General features: G+C 48.0%; 1 protein-coding gene across 1 annotated transcript in view; it reads left to right on the top strand.

Annotated features, from left to right (window-relative positions):
• The window catches only part of LOC129839701 (ADP-ribosylation factor-binding protein GGA3-like), a 44,525-nt gene that overhangs the window by 6,725 nt on the left and 17,800 nt on the right, over nucleotides 1-20,000 (top strand). The window contains exons 4-9 of the mRNA XM_055907277.1: nucleotides 8,730-8,828; nucleotides 10,570-10,693; nucleotides 11,398-11,498; nucleotides 11,672-11,752; nucleotides 11,843-11,980; nucleotides 12,094-12,175. Of these exons, the coding sequence (XP_055763252.1) occupies nucleotides 8,730-8,828; nucleotides 10,570-10,693; nucleotides 11,398-11,498; nucleotides 11,672-11,752; nucleotides 11,843-11,980; nucleotides 12,094-12,175 (625 nt within the window). The remainder of the gene's footprint in view (nucleotides 1-8,729; nucleotides 8,829-10,569; nucleotides 10,694-11,397; nucleotides 11,499-11,671; nucleotides 11,753-11,842; nucleotides 11,981-12,093; nucleotides 12,176-20,000) is intronic.

The raw sequence follows: 20,000 nt of genomic DNA, 5'->3' as shown, positions 1-20,000 counted from the left end.
GCCAACCCTTTTCCTGGAGATCTACTGTCCTGTAGGTTTTCAGGCCAACCCTCTTCCTGGAGATCTACTGTCCTGTAGGTTTTCAGTCCAACCCTCTTCCTGGATATCTACTGTGTGTGGAGATCTACTGTCCTGTAGGTTTTCAGTCCAACCCACTTCCTGGAGATCTACTGTCCTGTAGGTTTTCAGTCCAACCCTCTTCCTGGAGATCGACTGTCCTGTAGGTTTTCAGTCCAACCCTCTTCCTGGAGATCTACTGTCCTGTAGGTTTTCAGGCCAACCCTTTTCCTGGAGATCTACTGTCCTGTAGGTTTTCAGGCCAACCCTCTTCCTGGAGATCTACTGTCCTGTAGGTTTTCAGTCCAACCCTCTTCCTGGAGATCTACTGTCCTGTAGGTTTTCAGGCCAATCCTCTTCCTGGAGATCTACTATCCTGTAGGTTTTCAGCCCAACCCTCTTCCTGGAGATCTACTGTCCTGTAGGTTTTCAGCCCAACCCTCTTCCTGGAGATCTACTGTCCTGTAGGTTTTCAGCCCAACCCTCTTCCTGGAGATCTACTGTCCTGTAGGTTTTCAGGCCAACCCTCTTCCTGGAGATCTACTGTCCTGGAGATCTACTGTCCTGTAGGTTTTCAGTCCAACCCTCTTCCTGGAGATCTACTGTCCTGTAGGTTTTCAGTCCCTCTTCCTGGAGATCTACTGTCCTGTAGGTTTTCAGTCCCTCTTCCTGGAGATCTACTGTCCTGTAGGTTTTCAGCCCAACCCTCTTCCTGGAGATGTACTGTCCTGTAGGTTTTCAGGCCAACCCTCTTCCTGGAGATCTACTGTCCTGTAGGTTTCCAGTCCAACCCTCTTCCTGGAGATCTACTGTCCTGTAGGTTTCCAGTCCAACCCTCTTCCTGGAGATCTACTGTCCTGTAGGTTTTCAGTCCAACCCTCTTCCTGGAGATCTACTGTCCTGTAGGTTTTCAGTCCAACCCTCTTCCTGGAGATCTACTGTCCTGTAGGTTTTCAGTCCAACCCACTTCCTGGAGATCTACTGTCCTGTAGGTTTTCAGTCCAACCCTCTTCCTGGAGATCTACTGTCCTGTAGGTTTACAGACCAACCCTCTTCCTGGAGATCTACTGTCCTGTAGGTTTTCAGTCCAACCCTCTTCCTGGATATCTACTGTGTGTGGAGATCTACTGTCCTGTAGGTTTTCAGCCCAACCCTCTTCCTGGAGATCTACTGTCCTGTAGGTTTTCAGGCCAACCCTCTTCCTGGAGATCTACTGTCCTGTAGGTTTCCAGTCCAACCCTCTTCCTGGAGATCTACTGTCCTGTAGGTTTCCAGTCCAACCCTCTTCCTGGAGATCTACTGTCCTGTAGGTTTTCAGTCCAACCCACTTCCTGGAGATCTACTGTCCTGTAGGTTTTCAGTCCAACCCTCTTCCTGGAGATCTACTGTCCTGTAGGTTTTCAGTCCAACCCTCTTCCTGGAGATCTACTGTCCTGTAGGTTTTCAGGCCAACCCTTTTCCTGGAGATCTACTGTCCTGTAGGTTTTCAGGCCAACCCTCTTCCTGGAGATCTACTGTCCTGTAGGTTTTCAGTCCAACCCTCTTCCTGGATATCTACTGTGTGTGGAGATCTACTGTCCTGTAGGTTTTCAGTCCAACCCACTTCCTGGAGATCTACTGTCCTGTAGGTTTTCAGTCCAACCCTCTTCCTGGAGATCTACTGTCCTGTAGGTTTTCAGTCCAACCCTCTTCCTGGAGATCTACTGTCCTGTAGGTTTTCAGGCCAACCCTTTTCCTGGAGATCTACTGTCCTGTAGGTTTTCAGGCCAACCCTCTTCCTGGAGATCTACTGTCCTGTAGGTTTTCAGTCCAACCCTCTTCCTGGAGATCTACTGTCCTGTAGGTTTTCAGTCCAACCCTCTTCCTGGAGATCTACTGTCCTGTAGGTTTTCAGTCCAACCCTCTTCCTGGAGATCTACTGTCCTGTAGGTTTTCAGTCCAACCCTCTTCCTGGAGATCTACTGTCCTGTAGGTTTTCAGTCCAACCCTCTTCCTGGAGATCTACTGTCCTGTAGGTTTTCAGTCCAACCCTCTTCCTGGAGATCTACTGTCCTGTAGGTTTTCAGTCCAACCCTCTTCCTGGAGATCTACTGTCCTGTAGGTTTTCAGGCCAATCCTCTTCCTGGAGATCTACTATCCTGTAGGTTTTCAGCCCAACCCTCTTCCTGGAGATCTACTGTCCTGTAGGTTTTCAGCCCAACCCTCTTCCTGGAGATCTACTGTCCTGTAGGTTTTCAGGCCAACCCTCTTCCTGGAGATCTACTGTCCTGTAGGTTTTCAGTCCAACCCTCTTCCTGGAGATCTACTGTCCTGTAGGTTTTCAGTCCAACCCTCTTCCTGGAGATCTACTGTCCTGTCGGTTTTCAGTCCAACCCTCTTCCTGGAGATCTACTGTCCTGTCGGTTTTCAGTCCCTCTTCCTGGAGATCTACTGTCCTGTAGGTTTTCAGCCCAACCCTCTTCCTGGAGATCTACTGTCCTGTAGGTTTTCAGCCCAACCCTCTTCCTGGAGATCTACTGTCCTGTAGGTTTTCAGCCCAACCCTCTTCCTGGAGATGTACTGTCCTGTAGGTTTTCAGGCCAACCCTCTTCCTGGAGATCTACTGTCCTGTAGGTTTCCAGTCCAACCCTCTTCCTGGAGATCTACTGTCCTGTAGGTTTCCAGTCCAACCCTCTTCCTGGAGATCTACTGTCCTGTAGGTTTTCAGTCCAACCCTCTTCCTGGAGATCTACTGTCCTGTAGGTTTTCAGTCCAACCCTCTTCCTGGAGATCTACTGTCCTGTAGGTTTTCAGTCCAACCCACTTCCTGGAGATCTACTGTCCTGTAGGTTTTCAGTCCAACCCTCTTCCTGGAGATCTACTGTCCTGTAGGTTTTCAGTCCAACCCTCTTCCTGGAGATCTACTGTCCTGTAGGTTTTCAGTCCAACCCTCTTCCTGGAGATCTACTGTCCTGTAGGTTTTCAGGCCAATCCTCTTCCTGGAGATCTACTATCCTGTAGGTTTTCAGCCCAACCCTCTTCCTGGAGATCTACTGTCCTGTAGGTTTTCAGCCCAACCCTCTTCCTGGAGATCTACTGTCCTGTAGGTTTTCAGGCCAACCCTCTTCCTGGAGATCTACTGTCCTGTAGGTTTCCAGTCCAACCCTCTTCCTGGAGATCTACTGTCCTGTAGGTTTCCAGTCCAACTCTCTTCCTGGAGATCTACTGTCCTGTAGGTTTTCAGTCCAACCCTCTTCCTGGAGATCTACTGTCCTGTAGGTTTTCAGTCCAACCCTCTTCCTGGAGATCTACTGTCCTTTAGGTTTACAGACCAACCCACTTCCTGGAGATCTACTGTCCTGTAGGTTTTCAGTCCAACCCTCTTCCTGGAGATCGACTGTCCTGTAGGTTTTCAGTCCAACCCTCTTCCTGGAGATCTACTGTCCTGTAGGTTTTCAGGCCAACCCTCTTCCTGGAGATCTACTGTCCTGTAGGTTTTCAGGCCAACCCTCTTCCTGGAGATCTACTGTCCTGTAGGTTTTCAGTCCAACCCTCTTCCTGGAGAGCTACTGTCCTGTAGGTTTTCAGTCCAACCCTCTTCCTGGATATCTACTGTGTGTGGAGATCTACTGTCCTGTAGGTTTTCAGTCCAACCCACTTCCTGGAGATCTACTGTCCTGTAGGTTTTCAGTCCAACCCTCTTCCTGGAGATCGACTGTCCTGTAGGTTTTCAGTCCAACCCTCTTCCTGGAGATCTACTGTCCTGTAGGTTTTCAGGCCAACCCTTTTCCTGGAGATCTACTGTCCTGTAGGTTTTCAGGCCAACCCTCTTCCTGGAGATCTACTGTCCTGTAGGTTTTCAGTCCAACCCTCTTCCTGGATATCTACTGTGTGTGGAGATCTACTGTCCTGTAGGTTTTCAGTCCAACCCACTTCCTGGAGATCTACTGTCCTGTAGGTTTTCAGTCCAACCCTCTTCCTGGAGATCGACTGTCCTGTAGGTTTTCAGTCCAACCCTCTTCCTGGAGATCTACTGTCCTGTAGGTTTTCAGGCCAACCCTTTTCCTGGAGATCTACTGTCCTGTAGGTTTTCAGGCCAACCCTCTTCCTGGAGATCTACTGTCCTGTAGGTTTTCAGTCCAACCCTCTTCCTGGAGATCTACTGTCCTGTAGGTTTTCAGTCCAACCCTCTTCCTGGAGATCTACTGTCCTGTAGGTTTTCAGTCCAACCCTCTTCCTGGAGATCTACTGTCCTGTAGGTTTTCAGTCCAACCCTCTTCCTGGAGATCTACTGTCCTGTAGGTTTTCAGTCCAACCCTCTTCCTGGAGATCTACTGTCCTGTAGGTTTTCAGTCCAACCCTCTTCCTGGAGATCTACTGTCCTGTAGGTTTTCAGTCCAACCCTCTTCCTGGAGATCTACTGTCCTGTAGGTTTTCAGTCCAACCCTCTTCCTGGAGATCTACTGTCCTGTAGGTTTTCAGGCCAATCCTCTTCCTGGAGATCTACTATCCTGTAGGTTTTCAGCCCAACCCTCTTCCTGGAGATCTACTGTCCTGTAGGTTTTCAGCCCAACCCTCTTCCTGGAGATCTACTGTCCTGTAGGTTTTCAGGCCAACCCTCTTCCTGGAGATCTACTGTCCTGTAGGTTTTCAGGCCAACCCTCTTCCTGGAGATCTACTGTCCTGTAGGTTTTCAGGCCAACCCTCTTCCTGGAGATCTACTGTCCTGTAGGTTTTCAGGCCAACCCTCTTCCTGGAGATCTACTGTCCTGTAGGTTTTCAGTCCAACCCTCTTCCTGGAGATCTACTGTCCTGTAGGTTTTCAGTCCAACCCTCTTCCTGGAGATCTACTGTCCTGTAGGTTTTCAGTCCAACCCTCTTCCTGGAGATCTACTGTCCTGTCGGTTTTCAGTCCAACCCTCTTCCTGGAGATCTACTGTCCTGTCGGTTTTCAGTCCCTCTTCCTGGAGATCTACTGTCCTGTAGGTTTTCAGCCCAACCCTCTTCCTGGAGATCTACTGTCCTGTAGGTTTTCAGCCCAACCCTCTTCCTGGAGATTTACTGTCCTGTAGGTTTTCAGGCCAACCCTCTTCCTGGAGATCTACTGTCCTGTAGGTTTCCAGTCCAACCCTCTTCCTGGAGATCTACTGTCCTGTAGGTTTTCAGTCCAACCCTCTTCCTGGAGATCTACTGTCCTGTAGGTTTTCAGTCCAACCCTCTTCCTGGAGATCTACTGTCCTGTAGGTTTTCAGTCCAACCCTCTTCCTGGAGATCTACTGTCCTGTAGGTTTTCAGTCCAACCCACTTCCTGGAGATCTACTGTCCTGTAGGTTTTCAGTCCAACCCTCTTCCTGGAGATCTACTGTCCTGTAGGTTTACAGACCAACCCTCTTCCTGGAGATCTACTGTCCTGTAGGTTTTCAGTCCAACCCTCTTCCTGGATATCTACTGTGTGTGGAGATCTACTGTCCTGTAGGTTTTCAGCCCAACCCTCTTCCTGGAGATCTACTGTCCTGTAGGTTTTCAGGCCAACCCTCTTCCTGGAGATCTACTGTCCTGTAGGTTTCCAGTCCAACCCTCTTCCTGGAGATCTACTGTCCTGTAGGTTTCCAGTCCAACCCTCTTCCTGGAGATCTACTGTCCTGTAGGTTTTCAGTCCAACCCTCTTCCTGGAGATCTACTGTCCTGTAGGTTTTCAGTCCAACCCTCTTCCTGGAGATCTACTGTCCTTTAGGTTTACAGACCAACCCACTTCCTGGAGATCTACTGTCCTGTAGGTTTTCAGTCCAACCCTCTTCCTGGAGATCGACTGTCCTGTAGGTTTTCAGTCCAACCCTCTTCCTGGAGATCTACTGTCCTGTAGGTTTCCAGTCCAACCCTCTTCCTGGAGATCTACTGTCCTGTAGGTTTTCTGTCCAACCCTCTTCCTGGAGATCTACTGTCCTGTAGGTTTTCAGTCCAACCCACTTCCTGGAGATCTACTGTCCTGTAGGTTTTCAGTCCAACCCTCTTCCTGGAGATCTACTGTCCTGTAGGTTTACAGACCAACCCTCTTCCTGGAGATCTACTGTCCTGTAGGTTTTCAGTCCAACCCTCTTCCTGGATATCTACTGTGTGTGGAGATCTACTGTCCTGTAGGTTTTCAGCCCAACCCTCTTCCTGGAGATCTACTGTCCTTTAGGTTTACAGACCAACCCACTTCCTGGAGATCTACTGTCCTGTAGGTTTTCAGTCCAACCCTCTTCCTGGAGATCGACTGTCCTGTAGGTTTTCAGTCCAACCCTCTTCCTGGAGATCGACTGTCCTGTAGGTTTTCAGGCCAACCCTCTTCCTGGAGATCTACTGTCCTGTAGGTTTTCAGGCCAACCCTCTTCCTGGAGATCTACTGTCCTGTAGGTTTTCAGTCCAACCCTCTTCCTGGAGATCTACTGTCCTGTAGGTTTTCAGTCCAACCCTCTTCCTGGAGATCTACTGTGTGTGGAGATCTACTGTCCTGTAGGTTTTCAGTCCAACCCACTTCCTGGAGATCTACTGTCCTGTAGGTTTTCAGTCCAACCCTCTTCCTGGAGATCGACTGTTCTGTAGGTTTTCAGTCCAACCCTCTTCCTGGAGATCTACTGTCCTGTAGGTTTTCAGGCCAACCCTTTTCCTGGAGATCTACTGTCCTGTAGGTTTTCAGGCCAACCCTCTTCCTGGAGATCTACTGTCCTGTAGGTTTTCAGTCCAACCCTCTTCCTGGATATCTACTGTGTGTGGAGATCTACTGTCCTGTAGGTTTTCAGTCCAACCCACTTCCTGGAGATCTACTGTCCTGTAGGTTTTCAGTCCAACCCTCTTCCTGGAGATCAACTGTCCTGTAGGTTTTCAGTCCAACCCTCTTCCTGGAGATCTACTGTCCTGTAGGTTTTCAGGCCAACCCTTTTCCTGGAGATCTACTGTCCTGTAGGTTTTCAGGCCAACCCTCTTCCTGGAGATCTACTGTCCTGTAGGTTTTCAGTCCAACCCTCTTCCTGGAGATCTACTGTCCTGTAGGTTTTCAGTCCAACCCTCTTCCTGGAGATCTACTGTCCTGTAGGTTTTCAGTCCAACCCTCTTCCTGGAGATCTACTGTCCTGTAGGTTTTCAGTCCAACCCTCTTCCTGGAGATCTACTGTCCTGTAGGTTTTCAGTCCAACCCTCTTCCTGGAGATCTACTGTCCTGTAGGTTTTCAGTCCAACCCTCTTCCTGGAGATCTACTGTCCTGTAGGTTTTCAGTCCAACCCTCTTCCTGGAGATCTACTGTCCTGTAGGTTTTCAGTCCAACCCTCTTCCTGGAGATCTACTGTCCTGTAGGTTTTCAGTCCAACCCTCTTCCTGGAGATCTACTGTCCTGTAGGTTTTCAGTCCAACCCTCTTCCTGGAGATCTACTGTCCTGTAGGTTTTCAGTCCAACCCTCTTCCTGGAGATCTACTGTCCTGTAGGTTTTCAGGCCAACCCTCTTCCTGGAGATCTAGTGTCCTGTAGGTTTTCAGTCCAACCCTCTTCCTGGAGATCTACTGTCCTGTAGGTTTTCAGGCCAACCCTCTTCCTGGAGATCTACTGTCCTGTAGGTTTTCAGGCCAACCCTCTTCCTGGAGATCTACTGTCCTGTAGGTTTTCAGTCCAACCCTCTTCCTGGAGATCTACTGTCCTGTAGGTTTTCAGGCCAACCCTAATGTAGCATATCTGATAGCTAGTTAAAGTCTTGTTGAGCAGCTAACTAGTATAATCAGGTGTGTTAAATTAGGGCTAGGGCAGTAGATGACCACTCTATTGAAAGATGAGACTCTCACCATGGCGTTCTCCGTTTTGCTCCAGGACGCCCACAAGACTCTTCTGAAGGTCCCCCTAAACCAGTTTAACAAATGAATGCAAGGATATATGGAGATAGTTTAGTACCTAAAATAATGGGATAAATACATGTTAAATAAATAAAAATATCCTGATCTTTCTTATCTCTCTCAGATATAGGACAGACACTTCAGAACTAACTTCCTTTAGATGTTCTGGGGAGACTATCTGTTATTTAATGTGTTTCTATTGGCTAATAGCAGTAAGGACTATCTGTTGTTCCATGTAATGACTCTGTTATTTAATGTGTTTCTATTGGCTAATAGCAGTAAGGACTATCTGTTGTTCCATGTAATGAATCTGTTATTTAATGTGTTTCTATTGGCTAATAGCAGTAATGCCAAATTGAAATATTTCATCCTATACATTTTATATATATATACATTTTTGATACCTTAAGGGGTCTTAAAATTCCAAATCAGATAGCGAAGTGATCCTTGGTATGACCACCATAAAACAATTCCATGTGTTAGCATGTGGTGACACAGGGCTGTCCTTTGTTACGTACCAAATGCACACTATTCCCTATATAGTGCACTACTTTTGACCAGAGCCGGCAACGGGTGACATTTGGGACAAAGGCATTGTTAATGTTTAGGGCTGTGTGTGTGTGGGGTCATGTGATGCCTGTTGATGGTTAACTAAGGTTGTTGAATCTAAACTGTGTGTTTCCTGTGCTGTGTCTGGGATAGGATCCTAAAGGGATCTGTTCCAGTAGTTTCATTCACTTCCAGTCACTGGGAGGGAAAAGATGTTGCATTTGGGCTCCTAGACAGTGTAGATACACTTCCTGTAGAATTCTGACATCACTGATTCCCACAGGTTCTAGAAGCCTGCATGAACAACTGTGGCAAGAGGTTCCACAGTGAGGCGGCAAAGTTCCGCTTCCTCAATGAACTCATCAAAGTCCTGTCTCCAAAGGTATGAATAACCCCAATGGTTTTGAAAGGAACGTTTCTGTGGTCATCCCAAATGGAAGCCTATTCCCTATATAATGCACTACCAGGGCCCAAAATGGCAGCCTATCTTAACTGGGGCCCTGGTCAAAAGTAGTGTACTAGAAAGGGAATAGGGTGTCATTTGGGACCTAGAGTCTGTTAGGTTTCTGTGCAACAGTATCAGGAAGGAGTGATTGTATTAAAGGGGAGTTGTGTCTCCAGTGTAATCCAGTCAGTGATTGTATTAAAGGGGAGTTGTGTCTCCAGTGTAATCCAGTCAATTATTGTATTAAAGGGGAGTTGTGTCTCCAGTGTAATCCAGTCAGTGATTGTATTAAAGGGGAGTTGTGTTATTAGTGTCTCCAGTGTAATCCAGTCAGTTATTGTATTAAAGGGGAGTTGTGTTATCAGTGTCTCCAGTGTAATCCAGTCAGTGATTGTATTAAAGGGGAGTTGTGTCTCCAGTGTAATCCAGTCAGTTATTGTATTAAAGGGGAGTTGTGTTATCAGTGTCTCCAGTGTAATCCAGTCAGTTATTGTATTAAAGGGGAGTTGTGTTATCAGTGTCTCCAGTGTAATCCAGTCAGTTATTGTATTAAAGGGGAGTTGTGTTATCAGTGTCTCCAGTGTAATCCAGTCAGTTATTGTATTAAAGGGGAGTTGTGTTATCAGTGTCTCCAGTGTAATTCAGTCAGTTATTGTATTAAAGGGGAATTGTGTTATCAGTGTCTCCAGTGTAATCCAGTCAGTTATTGTATTAAAGGGGAGTTGTGTTATCAGTGTCTCCAGTGTAATTCAGTCAGTTATTGTATTAAAGGGGAGTTGTGTAATTCAGTCAGTGATTGTATTAAAGGGGAGTTGTGTTATCAGTGTAATCCAGTCAGTGATTGTATGTAAGACCATTAATCATCATTTAAGGTGTGATAGAGACTGATGAATTATCAAAGGCTTTTTAATGGGGGCTGTCTATCTGAGATAACAGATGAATTCATTCACTCACCCTTCCATCCATCCATCCATCCCTCTGGATTGTGCTTCTGCCTCCTCATTGCTTGCTCTTTGTGGTTTAGGCTGGGTTACTGTAGTTTAGGCTGGGTTACTGTAGTTTAGGCTGGGTTACTGTAGTTTAGGCTGGGTTACTGTAGTTTAGGCTGGGTTACTGTAGTTTAGGCTGGGTTACTGTAGTTTAGGCTGGGTTACTGTAGTTTAGGCTGGGTTACTGTAGAACTCTTTGTGGTTTAGGCTGGGTTACTGTAGTTTAGGCTGGGTTACTGTAGTTTAGGCTGGGTTACTGTAGTTTAGGCTGGGTTACTGTAGAACTCTGTGGTTTAGGCTGGGTTACTGTAGTTTAGGCTGGTTACTGTAGTTTAGGCTGGGTTACTGTAGGTTAGGCTCGGTTACTGTAGTTTAGGCTGGTTACTGTAGTTTAGGCTGGGTTACTGTAGTTTAGGCTGGGTTACTGTAGTTTAGGCTGGGTTACTGTAGAGCTCTTTGTGGTTTAGGCTTGGTTACTGTAGTTTAGGCTGGGTTACTGTAGTTTAGGCTGGGTTACTATAGTTTAGGCTGGGTTACTGTAGTTCAGGCTGGGTTACTGTAGAGCTCTCTGTGACTGCTGCTGAAGTAAAAAGGGCTTTAGAAAATACATGTGATTGATCTGCAGTTCCTGGGTCAGTGGAGTGGAGGTGAAGCTGAAACTGTGTGTGTGTGTGTGTGTGTGTTAACAGTTCCTGGGTCAGTGGAGTGGTGCGGAGGTGAAGCTGAGGGTGACGGAGGTTCTGTACAGCTGGACTTTGTGGCTCAAAGAAGAACCCAAGATTCAGGAGGCCTACCGCATGCTGAAGAAACAAGGTCCGTTACAACTCCTCAGAACCTTTGAACCGCTACTCAGAACCGTTATACCTTAGAACTCTAGAACCTTAGAACCAGGAGGCCTATCGCTCAGGAAACAAGGTCTGTTACTGCTCAGAACCGTTATACCTTAGAACTCTAGAACCTTAGAACCAGGAGGCCTATCACTCAGGAAACAAGGTCTGTTACTGCTCAGAACCGTTATACCTTAGAACTCTAGAACCCTAGAACCAGGAGGCCTATCACTCAGGAAACAAGGTCTGTTACTGCTCAGAACTGTTATACCTTAGAACTCTAGAACCTTAGAACCAGGAGGCCTATCACTCAGGAAACAAGGTCTGTTACTGCTCAGAACCGTTATACCTTAGGCCTCCTGGTTCTAAGGTTCTAGAGTTCTAAGGTATAACGGTTCTGAGCAGTAACAGACCTTGTTTCCTGAGTGATAGGCTTCCTGGTTCTAGAGTTCTATCGCTCAGGAAACAAGGTCTGTTACTGCTCAGAACCGTTATACCGTAGAACTCTACCACCTTAGAACTGTTACAGCTTAGTTACAGAAGGCCCAGCGCAGGTTTAAAAAACAAGGTCCATTATGATACAGAACCGTTGCAACCTGTGGGCCCAGGTCAAAGGTCGGGCTCTGTAAAGAGAACCGGGTGGCGTTTGGGGAAACAACCACTCATTGTCTCTCCGTGTCTGTTCTTCAGGCCTTGTGAAGAAGGACCCTAAACTCCCAGACACCATTGTGATGCCTCCTCCCTCACAGAGAACTGAGGACTCTGTGTTCAACCAGGAGGACAAGGCCAATGTGTGTGTGTGTGTGTGTGTGTGTGTGTGTGTGTGTGTGTGTGTGTGTGTGTGTGTGTGTGTGTGTGTGTGTGTGTGTGTGTGTGTGTGTGTGTGTGTGTGTGTGTGTGTGTGAGAGCCTTTTTTAGTTGATCTTCTTATCTTATCTCTCTTAGTGTGTGTGTGTGTTTACAGTTGTTAGCCACACTCCTGAAGAGCAGTAGTCCTGAAGATCTGCAGACAGCCAACAGACTGATCAAGAACACCATCAAAGAAGTGAGTCTGTCTGTCTGTCTGTCTGTCTGTCTGTCTGTCTGTCTGTCTGTGTGTGTGTGTGTGTGTTGACTGCTGTATTATTGTCTGTAGGAGCAGCAGAAAGCAGAGCTTGTATCTAGACGTGTCTCTACCCTGGAGGAGGTCGCTAGCAGAACCAGACAGCTGAGAGAGTTACTACAGCAACACTGTCTCACTGGACCCTCCACACACCACACTGTCCACCTGAAGGTATGAGCTGTTTCTCTCTGTGTGTCTACTAAACAGATACTGTGTGTGTGTGTGTGTGTGTGCGGTACACAGACGGTACTAACACATGACTGTGTATCCTGTCCTTCCTGTAGGCCCTCTACGAGAGCTGTGATAGGCTCAGACCCAACCTTTTCCGATTGGCCAGTGACACCGTCGACGATGACGAAGCTTTAGGTAATTTATCTACGTTGATTATTTAGTCTCTATGTATCCAGATCTACGTTGATCATTTAGTCTCTATGTATCCAGATCTACGTTGATAATTTAGTCTCTATGTATCCAGATCTACGTTGGTCATTTAGTCTCAATGTATCCAGATCTACGTTGATCATTTAGTCTCTATGTATCCAGATCTACGTTGATCATTTAGTCTCTATGTATCCAGATCTACGTTGATCATTTAGTCTCCAGATCTATGTTGATCATTTAGTCTCTATCCAGATCTATATTGATTATTTAGTCTCTATGTATCCAGATCTACCTTGATCATTTAGTCTCTATGTATCCAGATCTACGTTGATCATTTAGTCTCTGTCTCCAGATCTATGTTGATCATTTAGTCCCTATGTATCCAGATCTACTTTGATCATTTAGTGTCTATGTATCCAGATCTACGTTGATCATTTAGTCTCTGTCTCCAAATAATCTGGGATCTATTCACACAACTAAACGTGTCATATTAGCAAATATAATTCCTCAGTAAAACTCAGTGAAACACTGAATCAATTATCACCATTACTGTTCTGAGTGCTGGAGCGTTCTGTCTTATCAATCAATTGGTCAAAGATATTTTATAAAGCCCTTTTTACATCAGCAGTTGTCACAAAGTTCTTCACAGATACCAGATACTCCGCCTAAAACCCCAAAGAGTAAGCAATTAAAAACTCCCTAGAAAGGCAAGAACCTAGGAAGAAACCTCGAGAGGAACCAGGCTCTGGGGGGTGGCCAGTCCTCTTCTGGCTGTACCAGGTAGAGAAGAACCAGGCTCTGGGGGGTGGCCAGTCTTCTGGCTGTACCAGGTAGAGAGGAACCAGGCTCTGGGGGTGGCCAGTCTTCTGGCTGTACCAGGTAGAGGAACCAGGCTCTGGGGGGTGGCCAGTCTTCTGGCTGTACCAGGTAGAGAGGAACCAGGCTCTGGGGGTAGCCAGTCTTCTGGCTGTATCAGGTAGAGAGGAACCAGGCTCTGGGGGGTGGCCAGTCCTCTTCTGGCTGTACCAGGTAGAGAAGAACCAGGCTCTGGGGGGTGGCCAGTCTTCTGGCTGTACCAGGTAGAGAGGAACCAGGCTCTGGGGGTGGCCAGTCTTCTGGCTGTACCAGGTAGAGAGGAACCAGGCTCTGGGGGGTGGCCAGTCTTCTGGCTGTACCAGGTAGAGAGGAACCAGGCTCTGGGGGGTGGCCAGTCTTCTTCTGGCTGTACCAGGTAGAGAGGAACCAGGCTCTGGGGGGTGGCCAGTCTTCTGGCTGTACCAGGTAGAGAGGAACCAGGCTCTGGGGGGTGGCCAGTCTTCTGGCTGTACCAGGTAGAGAGGAACCAGGCTCTGGGGGGTGGCCAGTCTTCTGGCTGTACCAGGTAGAGAGGAACCAGGCTCTGGGGGTAGCCAGTCTTCTGGCTGTACTAGGTAGAGAGGAACCAGGCTCTGGGGGGTGGCCAGCCTTCTGGCTGTACCAGGTAGAGAGGAACCAGGCTCTGGGGGGTGGCCAGTCTTCTGGCTGTACCTGGTAGAGAGGAACAAGGCTCTGGGGGGGGGCAGTCTTCTGGCTGTACCTGGTAGAGAGGAACAAGGCTCTGGGGGGAGGCCAGTCTTCTGGCTGTACCAGGTAGAGAAGAACCAGGCTCTGGGGGGTGGCCAGTCCTCTTCTGGCTGTACCAGGTAGAGAGGAACCAGGCTCTGGGGGTGGCCAGTCTAATGGCTGTACCAGGTAGAGAGGAACCAGGCTCTGGGGGGTGGCCAGTCCTCTTCTGGCTGTACCAGGTAGAGAGGAACCAGGCTCTGGGGGTGGCCAGTCTAATGGCTGTACCAGGTAGAGAGGAACCAGGCTGTGGGGGGAGGCCAGTCTTCTGGCTGTACCAGGTAGAGAGGAACCAGGCTCTGGGGGGAGGCCAGTCTTCTGGCTGTACCAGGTAGAGAGGAACAAGGCTCTGGGGGGTGGCCAGTCTTCTGGCTGTACCAGGTAGAGAAGAACCAGGCTCTGGGGGGTGGCCAGTCTTCTGGCTGTACCAGGTAGAGAGGAACCAGGGTCTGGGGGTCGGCCAGTTTTCTGGCTGTACCAGGTAGAGATGAACCAGGCTCTGGGGGGTGGCCAGTCTTCTGGCTGTACCAGGTAGAGAGGAACCAGGCTCTGGGGGGTGGCCAGTCTTCTGGCTGTACCAGGTAGAGAGGAACCAGGCTCTGGGGGGTGGCCAGTCTTCTTCTGGCTGTACCAGGTAGAGAGGAACCAGGCTCTGGGGGGTGGCCAGTCCTCTTCTGGCTGTACCAGGTAGAGAGGAACCAGGCTCTGGGGGGTGGCCAGTCTTCTGGCTGTACCAGGTAGAGAGGAACCAGGCTCTGGGGGGTGGCCAGTCTTCTTCTGGCTGTACCAGGTAGAGAGGAACCAGGCTCTGGGGGGTGGCCAGTCCTCTTCTGGCTGTACCAGGTAGAGAGGAACCAGGCTCTGGGGGGTGGCCAGTCTTGTGGCTGTACCAGGTAGAGAGGAACCAGGCTCTGGGGGGTGGCAAGTCTTCTTCTGGCTGTACCAGGTAGAGAGGAACAAGGCTCTGGGGGGTGGCCAGTCTTCTGGCTGTACCAGGTAGAGAAGAACCAGGCTCTGGGGGGTGGCCAGTCTTCTGGCTGTACCAGGTAGAGAGGAACCAGGCTCTGGGGGGTGGCCAGTCTTCTGGCTGTAGTGGGTGGAGATTTAATCTGTTCTAGTCCTTCTCTTCATGTCAAGTACCTCTAAATTTACTTTTTTGTTCTTGTCATTTATGTTAGAAGCAGTTTCCCAGATCCATAATGAACTATTTATGAGTCTATTTATGAGTCTAACCTTTCAGTTACTGACCCAATGCTCTACCTGCTAGCTAGGTTACCTGCTGGTTACTGACCCAATGCTCTAACTGTTAGCTAGGTTACCTGCTGGTTACTGACCCAATGCTCTAACTGCTAGCTAGGTTACCTGCTGGTTACTGACCCAATGCTCTAACTGCTAGCTAGACTACCTGCTGGTTACTGACCCAATGCTCTACCTGCTAGCTAGGTTACCTGCTGGTTACTGACCCAATGCTCTAACTGCTAGCTAGGCTACTGACCCAATGCTCTAACTGCTAGCTAGGTTACCTGCTGGTTACTGACCCAATGCTCTACCTGCTGGTTACTGACCCAATGCTCTACATGCTAGCTAGGTTACCTGCTGGTTACTGACCCAATGCTCTACCTGCTAGCTAGACTACCTGCTGGTTACTGACCCAATGCTCTACCTGCTAGCTAGACTACCTGCTGGTTACTGACCCAATGCTCTACCTGCTAGCTAGGTTACTGACCCAATGCTCTAACTGCTAGCTAGGCTACTGACCCAATGCTCTAACTGCTAGCTAGGTTACCTGCTGGTTACTGACCCAATGCTCTACCTGCTGGTTACTGACCCAATGCTCTACCTGCTAGCTAGGTTACCTGCTGGTTACTGACCCAATGCTCTACCTGCTAGCTAGGTTACCTGCTGGTTACTGACCCAATGCTCTACCTGCTGGTTACTGACCCAATGCTCTACCTGCTAGCTAGGCTACCTGCTGGTTACTGACCCAATGCTCTACCTGCTAGCTAGGTTACCTGCTGGTTACTGACCCAATGCTCTACCTGCTAGCTAGGTTACTGACCCAATGCTCTACCTGCTAGCTAGGCTACCTGCTGGTTACTGACCCAATGCTCTACCTGCTAGCTAGGCTACCTGCTGGTTACTGACCCAATGCTCTACCTGCTAGCTAGGTTACCTGCTGGTTACTGACCCAATGCTCTACCTGCTAGCTAGGTTACTAACCCAATGTTCTACCTGCTAGCTAGGCTACCTGCTGGTTACTGACCCAATGCTCTACCTGCTAGCTAGGTTACCTGCTGGTTACTGACCCAATGCTCTACCTGCTGGTTACTGACCCAATGCTCTACCTGCTGGTTACTGACCCAATGCTCTACCTGCTGGTTACTGACCCAATGCTCTACCTGCTAGCTAGTTTACCTGCTGGTTACTGACCCAATGCTCTACCTGCTAGCTAGGCTACCTGCTGGTTACTGACCCAATGCTCTACCTGCTAGCTAGGTTACCTGCTGGTTACTGACCCAATGCTCTACCTGCTAGCTAGTTTACCTGCTGGTTACTGACCCAATGCTCTACCTGCTAGCTAGGCTACCTGCTGGTTACTGACCCAATGCTCTACCTGCTAGCTAGGTTACCTGCTGGTTACTGACCCAATGCTCTACCTGCTAGCTAGGTTACCTGCTGGTTACTGACCCAATGCTCTACCTGCTAGCTAGGTTACTAACCCAATGTTCTACCTGCTAGCTAGGCTACCTGCTGGTTACTGACCCAATGCTCTACCTGCTAGCTAGGTTACCTGCTGGTTACTGACCCAATGCTCTACCTGCTGGTTACTGACCCAATGCTCTACCTGCTGGTTACTGACCCAATGCTCTACCTGCTGGTCACTGACCCAATGCTCTACCTGCTAGCTAGTTTACCTGCTGGTTACTGACCCAATGCTCTACCTGCTAGCTAGGCTACCTGCTGGTTACTGACCCAATGCTCTACCTGCTAGCTAGGTTACCTGCTGGTTACTGACCCAATGCTCTACCTGCTAGCTAGTTTACCTGCTGGTTACTGACCCAATGCTCTACCTGCTAGCTAGGCTACCTGCTGGTTACTGACCCAATGCTCTACCTGCTAGCTAGGTTACCTGCTGGTTACTGACCCAATGCTCTACCTGCTAGCTAGTTTACCTGCTGGTTACTGACCCAATGCTCTACCTGCTAGCTAGGTTACTGACCCAATGCTCTACCTGCTAGCTAGGCTACCTGCTGGTTACTGACCCAATGCTCTACCTGCTAGCTAGGCTACCTGCTGGTTACTGACCCAATGCTCTACCTGCTAGCTAGGTTACCTGCTGGTTACTGACCCAATGCTCTACCTGCTAGCTAGGTTACTAACCCAATGTTCTACCTGCTAGCTAGGCTACCTGCTGGTTACTGACCCAATGCTCTACCTGCTAGCTAGGTTACCTGCTGGTTACTGACCCAATGCTCTACCTGCTGGTTACTGACCCAATGCTCTACCTGCTGGTTACTGACCCAATGCTCTACCTGCTGGTTACTGACCCAATGCTCTACCTGCTAGCTAGTTTACCTGCTGGTTACTGACCCAATGCTCTACCTGCTAGCTAGGCTACCTGCTGGTTACTGACCCAATGCTCTACCTGCTAGCTAGGTTACCTGCTGGTTACTGACCCAATGCTCTACCTGCTAGCTAGTTTACCTGCTGGTTACTGACCCAATGCTCTACCTGCTAGCTAGGCTACCTGCTGGTTACTGACCCAATGCTCTACCTGCTAGCTAGGTTACCTGCTGGTTACTGACCCAATGCTCTACCTGCTAGCTAGGTTACCTGCTGGTTACTGACCCAATGCTCTACCTACTGTTTACTGACCCAATGCTCTAACTGCTAGCTAGGTTACCTGCTGGTTACTGACCCAATGCTCTACCTGCTAGCTAGGTTACCTGCTGGTTACTGACCCAATGCTCTAACTGCTAGCTAGACTACCTGCTGGTTACTGACCCAATGCTCTACCTACTGGTTACTGACCCAATGCTCTACCTGCTAGCTAGGTTACCTGCTGGTTACTGACCCAATGCTCTACCTGCTAGCTAGGTTACCTGCTGGTTACTGACCCAATGCTCCACCTGCTAGCTAGGTTACCTGCTGGTTACTGACCCAATGCTCTAACTGCTAGCTGGGTTATCTGCTGGTTACTGACCCAATGCTCTACCTGCTAGCTAGGTTACCTGCTGGTTACTGACCCAATGCTCTACCTGCTAGCTAGGTTACCTGCTGGTTACTGACCCAATGCTCTACCTACTGGTTACTGACCCAATGCTCTAACTGCTAGCTAGGCTACCTGCTGGTTACTGACCCAATGCTCTACCTGCTAGCTAGGTTACTGACCCAATGCTCTACCTGCTAGCTAGGTTACCTGCTGGTTACTGACCCAATGCTCTACCTACTGGTTACTGACCCAATGCTCTAACTGCTAGCTAGGTTACCTGCTGGTTACTGACCCAATGCTCTACCTACTAGCTAGGTTACCTACTGGTTACTGACCCAATGCTCTAACTGCTGTCGTGGAAAATCATCTCAGAAATATAACGCTTTATCAGAACTTGTAAATTCAATCATGCTCTTTATTACAATTGTACAGCCATCTGGAATGTCCCCGCGGAACACACCCCGCGGAACCCACCCCGCGGAACCCACACCGCGGAACCCCCCCCTCAGAAGTCCAGTCCTTTATATTTATACCCACATAGTATTGTCCGTCCCCTATGACGTCATTCCCCACCATCTGCCTTCAATCAGTTTATAATGGTGGCCGGACCCTCCCTTTACCACTAAATCAATGCACTCTTTGTGCCCCCCCCCCCTCTCTAGGGCATCCAATTGCTTATAGGCGTCTATGTGTCTGGTCAGTTTCACTCAAATGGAATCAGCAGACTATGTGTTTCTTGTTCATTAGTGTCCAGCCATCTCAGGCATATTTCTCTGGTATGTATGCTTTTCTAGTGGAATGAGTAGACTATATTTCTAGTGGGTCTAAGTGCCCTAAACACATATTTCTCTGACATGTGTATCTCTTTAAAGAATCAGCAGACTGTGTGTCTAGTGTCCAATTTCTTTAAGCGCCTATCTGTCTGACAGCATAATGGAGAATCTACAAGGGTCAGAGGGTCAGAACGTCCCCCAGTAGTTTTCCATTACCACGGTCTCATGATCTATGTCAACATGTGGTTCGCTACCACCACACCATCTGCCAATCTTCGGTTTCCTGTATTTACCAGAATGGCAAACACACTCACATCTGCCTTCTTATACTATTTACCTATCTATTGTTTAATAGTGTGATATCTACCTACATATGTCACTTACTCCTACATAATCCCTCCTCTTGAGGGTAAATAACCTCAAAAACCATATTAAAAATGACATATAGAGAGTAGATATCAATACCAACAATTGACTAAAACATTATCAAAATAAAGCTTACAAATCACTTGTACCAAACATCTCCAATACATAAACACAGACAGGAAGAAAAGATCCAATTGAAACATAATATTCTTACAAAACCCAACTAGACCAAACATCTCCAATTAATAACATAAAATAGGAATGAAAGATCTAGTTAAAATAAAAAATACTAATAATCAACCATTATATTTTGATGAAGCAATGAACATGTAGTATGAAGCCCTGCCTGAGGTTACAAAGAACACAAAACATTAGGCAAAATAGATATGCTAAAACCCCTTTACATAAGACCACAGTCCTCATCCTTACATATAAGACAATCTCCTCTTTGACACTTTGACAGAAAAAAGGTTCTAGGTGATGATAATGACCATCCTCATGAATTTTTGTACACCACTTGAAATTGTGACGCAAATTACACTTTTTGTGGACATGTATGAGTAAACATTAATCTGAACTGGGTAATTTAACATATACATGGAAACCATGACACGCATGACCACCCCTCTCTCCTTACAGACATCTGTTTAACTGTTGTCTAAACCACAATTGACTTTAGCAGGGGTATAACACAACAAAATACAATACCCAGAGCAATCCTACATTTTATGTCACACAAGGGAATAGAATACTTTCTATTGGTACAATAGTCATTTTTCCCAACTTACACAGTTTTTACATGATGCTGGTTCAGAGACTATTAAAAGATCAGACCAAGGTGATTTTCTTTACAAAA

This window comes from Salvelinus fontinalis, chromosome 40, assembly GCF_029448725.1.
Source record: "Salvelinus fontinalis isolate EN_2023a chromosome 40, ASM2944872v1, whole genome shotgun sequence".
NCBI lineage: Eukaryota > Metazoa > Chordata > Actinopteri > Salmoniformes > Salmonidae > Salvelinus > Salvelinus fontinalis.
This window is presented reverse-complemented; position numbering and strand designations above follow the sequence as displayed.